The sequence below is a fragment of the Babylonia areolata genome, chromosome 5, assembly GCF_041734735.1.
Source record: "Babylonia areolata isolate BAREFJ2019XMU chromosome 5, ASM4173473v1, whole genome shotgun sequence".
Classification (NCBI taxonomy): Eukaryota; Metazoa; Mollusca; class Gastropoda; order Neogastropoda; family Buccinidae; genus Babylonia; species Babylonia areolata.
This window is the reverse complement of record NC_134880.1, coordinates 5,594,062-5,599,061: the sequence shown is the minus strand read 5'-3', so window position 1 is coordinate 5,599,061 and position 5,000 is coordinate 5,594,062. Positions and strand designations below refer to the sequence as shown.

The window sequence follows — 5,000 nt, the reverse complement described above, 5'->3', positions numbered from 1 at the left end:
AGGATTGTGTGAAAGTGTGGTCGTTCCCCTTCTTTCAATGTTTGAAAAATCGTGGAAAGTCCCCCTTGTTTTGATCAAAAATATTTATTTCGTCATCAGAGTTGGGTTCTTGTATTTTCCCAATGCAAATCTAAGAGAGAAACGAGAGAGAGAGAGAGAGAGAGAGAGGGAAAAAACCCAGGAGAAATGGGAGCGACGACAATGACGATCATGATAATAACACTGGTTTCAAAACAATGTGTGAATGTATGAGACTGTCTGTGAGTGAGTGAGTGAGTGAGTAAATGAGTGAGTGAGTGGATGAGTGAATGAGTGTGTGCGTGTGTGTGTGTGTGTGTGTGTGTGTGTGTGTGTGTGTGTGTGTGTGTGTGTGTGTGTGTGTGTGTGTGTGTGTGTGTGTGTGTGTGTGTGTGTGTGTGTGTGTGTCCTTTTGTGTGTTTACTTGGCTGGTTGATTTGTTCTTTTCTTTCACTCTGTTTTTAGAATATCTTCATGTTCTGGGTGTCTTCTAGGAAACAGAGAATCTATTGTCAGTGCAGTCTTGCCGACACAAACAGATGACCAAATGAGCAAGCATGATATGAAGAACAGTCCATAAATGTGACAGAAAAGGTTGTTTCACGACGCACATTTAAACTATTTGGTCCAGTTTTCACGCTCCCTACTTGAGGGAAAAGCATTGTGAAACATCTTTTTTTTTTTCTATCACATATCTCTTTTCCTTTCTTTCTCTCTTATTTTTCTTTTAAGATTTTCAAAAGACAAGAACCCAACTCCAATGATAAAGCTTTTTTTTTTCAAAAAGTAACGGAGACATCCCATGTTTTCTCACACATTGTGACATTGTGAGAAACCGCGGGGTGGCCCCACACTTGTTCCCTCAATTGAGACAAAACGTGGGAGGGGAACGACCACATTTTCTCGCAGTGCCATGATTTCTCTCAAAGCGAAGGAAATCGTGGACATACAAAGGCCTGTATGTGTGGTGGTGTCTTTGAAGGGATCAACGACCCCACGCCAAAAAATTAATAATAGTATAGTATAGTGTTGCTGTTTAGTCCCAGCAGATTTCTCTGTGTGAAATTCCGGGCTGTTCTCCCCAGGGAGAGCGCGTCGCTACATGTAATGCGGCATGTATCTCAGCAAGTTTACTTGTTCCCCTATCAAGCGCCCTGATGTTATTGGTTGCTGATTTCATCATCACTGGTTTCATCACCACTGCTCGTTTTCCTCCAGGTGGACCGTTTCTACCGGCAGCTATTCACCAAGGACCGCCGGAACCCGAACGGCTGTCCCATCACTATGTCCCTCTACGTTCAGGATCACTGGACCAGCTATGCCATGGTGAGGAGACACCCCCTTTGTTTGTACCCCGGGACATTTTATGTTTTCTGGATTTCGATGATGATGAATGATGATGATGGGGGTGATGAAGTTGTTGCTATAAAGGTATTATTATTATTATTATTATTATTATTATTATTATTATTATTATTATTATTATTATTATTATTATTTTAGTTCCGGAGTATTTGACAAGGCTGTAATCTCATATTTGTATCCCTACGTCAACCAGCCCGAGAGGTACAAGACAGCTGCTGTGCTGGTCAGTGTGGTCCCTGTCTTCCCATGTCAACACACTGTGTGGTCCCTGTCTTCCCATGTCAGCACACTGTGTGGTCCCTGTCTTCCCATGTCAGCACACTGTGTGGTCCCTGTCTTCCAATGTCAGCACACTGTGTGGTCCCTGTCTTCCCATGTCAGCACACTGTGTGGTCCCTGTCTTCCCATGTCAGCACACTGTGTGGTCCCTGTCTTCCCATGTCAGCACACTGTGTGGTCCCTGTCTTCCCATGTCAGCACACTGTGTGGTCCCTGTCTTCCCATGTCAGCACACTGTGTGGTCCCTGTCTTCCCATGTCTTCCCATGCCCGCACACTGTGTGGTCCCTGTCTTCCCATGTCTTCCCATGTCAGCACACTGTGTGGCCCCTGTCTTCCCATGTCTTCCCATGTCAGCACACTGTGTGGTCCCTGTCTTCCCATGTCAGCACACTGTGTGGTCCCTGTCTTCCCATGTCTTCCCATGTCAGCACACTGTGTGGTCCCTGTCTTCCCATGTCTTCCCATGTCAGCACACTGTGTGGTCCCTGTCTTCCCATGTCAGCACACTGTGTGGTCCCTGTCTTCCCATGTCAGCACACTGTGTGGTCCCTGTCTTCCCATGTCAGCACACTGTGTGGTCCCTGTCTTCCCATGTCAGCACACTGTGTGGTCCCTGTCTTCCAATGTCAGCACACTGTGTGGTCCCTGTCTTCCAATGTCAGCACACTGTGTGGTCCCTGTCTTCCCATGTCAGCACACTGTGTGGTCCCTGTCTTCCCATGTCAGCACACTGTGTGGTCCCTGTCTTCCCATGTCAGCACACTGTGTGGTCCCTGTCTTCCCATGTCAGCACACTGTGTGGTCCCTGTCTTCCCATGTCAGCATACTGTGTGGTCCCTGTCTTCCAATGTCTTCCCATGTCAGTACACTGTGTGGTCCCTGTCTTCCCATGTCAGCATACTGTGTGGTCCCTGTCTTCCCATGTCTTCCCATGTCAGCACACTGTGTGGTCCCTGTCTTCCCATGTCAGCATACTGTGTGGTCACTGTCTTCCAATGTCCGCACACTGTGTGGTCCCTGTCTTCCCATGTCTTCCCATGTCAGCACACTGTGTGGTCACTGTCTTCCAATGTTTTCCCATGTCAGCACACTGTGTGGTCCCTGTCTTCCAATGTCTTCCCATGTCAGCATACTGTGTGGTCACTGTCTTCCCATGTCAGCACACTGTGTGGTCACTGTCTTCCCATGTCAGCACACTGTGTGGTCACTGTCTTCCCATGTCAGCACACTGTGTGGTCACTGTCTTCCCATGTCTTCCCATGTCAGCACACTGTGTGGTCCCTGTCTTCCAATGTCTTCCCATGTCAGCATACTGTGTGGTCCCTGTCTTCCCATGTCAGCACACTGTGTGGTCCCTGTCTTCCCATGTCAGCACACTGTGTGGTCACTGTCTTCCAATGTCCGCACACTGTGTGGTCCCTGTCTTCCCATGTCTTCCCATGTCAGCACACTGTGTGGTCCCTGTCTTCCCATGTCATCACACTGTGTGGTCACTGTCTTCCAATGTCCGCACACTGTGTGGTCCCTGTCTTCCCATGTCTTCCCATGTCAGCACACTGTGTGGTCCCTGTCTTCCCATGTCAGCACATAGCACACTGTGTGGTCCCTGTCTTCCCATGTCTTCCCATGTCAGCACACTGTGTGGTCCCTGTCTTCCCATGTCAGCACACTGTGTGGTCCCTGTCTCCCCATGTCAGCACACTGTGTGCTCCCTGTCTTCCAATGTCTTCCCATGTCAGCACACTGTGTGGTCACTGTCTTCCCATGTCAGCACACTGTGTGGTCACTGTCTTCCCATGTCTTCCCATGTCAGCACACTGTGTGGTCCCTGTCTTCCCATGTCTTCCCATGTCAGCACACTGTGTGGTCACTGTCTTCCAATGTCTTCCCATGTCAGCACACTGTGTGGTCCCTGTCTTCCCATGTCAGCACACTGTGTGGTCCCTGTCTCCCCATGTCAGCACACTGTGTGGTCCCTGTCTTCCCATGTCTTCCCATGTCAGCACACTGTGTGGTCACTGTCTTCCAATGTTTTCCCATGTCAGCACACTGTGTGGTCCCTGTCTTCCCATGTCAGCACACTGTGTGGTCACTGTCTTCCCATGTCAGCACACTGTGTGGTCCCTGTCTTCCCATGTCTTCCCATGTCAGCACACTGTGTGGTCCCTGTCTTCCCATGTCAGCACATAGCACACTCAGCTCTGGGTAGGAGCCACCCACTCCCCAAGGGTCACTGGACAAGTTATGCCACGGTGAAGAAGGGGGGTGGGGGCGCGGGGGAGGGGGCACGACCCCCAAACACAATTCCCACCACACATTCCCTCTCCTACCCCCTTCTCCCCCTGTCTCCACCCACCCAATTCCTCTTACCCAAGACATGTTTATTTCAGGAAACTGAAAACGAAAATGTGGCATATTTCATTTACAAACAAAACATGAAAGGCGGAGATGCAGTGGTGGTATGCTGCTGATGGCACGAGGAAGCCAATGTCCAAGGGATAGGGTCCCACACCGCAGCAGAACGGGATATTCACCCCTTAAACCACTGGATCTTTAGTGGTGGCATAGGTACTGGTCTTTAGGATGAGACGATGAACTGAGATCCCATGTGAAGCTTACACTTCTAGGATGGGATCTTCACCCCTTAAACCACTGGATCTTTAGTGGTGGCAAAGGTAGTGGTCTTTAGGATGAGACGATGAACTGAGATCCCATGTGAAGCTTACACTTCTAGGATGGGATCTTCACCCCTTAAACCACCGGATCTTTAGTGGTGGCATAGGTACTGGTCTTTAGGATGAGGCGATGAACTGAGGGCCTGTGTGAAGCTTACACTTCTAGGATGGAATCTTCACCCCTTAAACCACTGGATCTTTAGTGGTGGCAAAGGTAGTGGTCTTTAGGATGAGACGATGAAGCAATGTCCTGTGGGAAGCTTACACTTCTAGGATGGGATCTTCACCCTTTAAACCACTGGATCTTTAGTGGTGGCATAGGTACTGGTCTTTAGGATGAGACGATGAAGCAATGTCCTGTGGGAAGCTTACACTTCTAGAATGGGATCTTCTTCACCCTTTAAACCACTAGATCTTTAGTGGTGGCATAGGAGTGGTCTTTAGGAGGATGAGACGATGAAGCAATGTCCTGTGTGAATCTTACACTTCTAGGATGGGATCTTCTTCATCCTTTAAACAACTAGATCTTTAGTGGTGCCATAGGAGTGGTCTTTAGGATGAGACGATGAAGCAATGTCCTGTGTGAAGCTTACACTTCTAGGATGGGATCTTCACCCCTTAAACCACTGGATCTTTGGCTGTGGCACAGGTACTGGTCTTT

At 48.9% G+C, this 5,000-nt stretch overlaps 1 protein-coding gene across 1 annotated transcript in view; it reads left to right on the top strand.

The window, feature by feature from the left end:
• Positions 1-5,000, top strand: part of LOC143282330 (uncharacterized) — a 17,603-nt gene that overhangs the window by 1,270 nt on the left and 11,333 nt on the right. Inside the window, exon 2 of the mRNA XM_076587937.1 lies at positions 1,237-1,344. Within this exon, the coding sequence (XP_076444052.1) occupies positions 1,237-1,344 (108 nt within the window). The remainder of the gene's footprint in view (positions 1-1,236; positions 1,345-5,000) is intronic.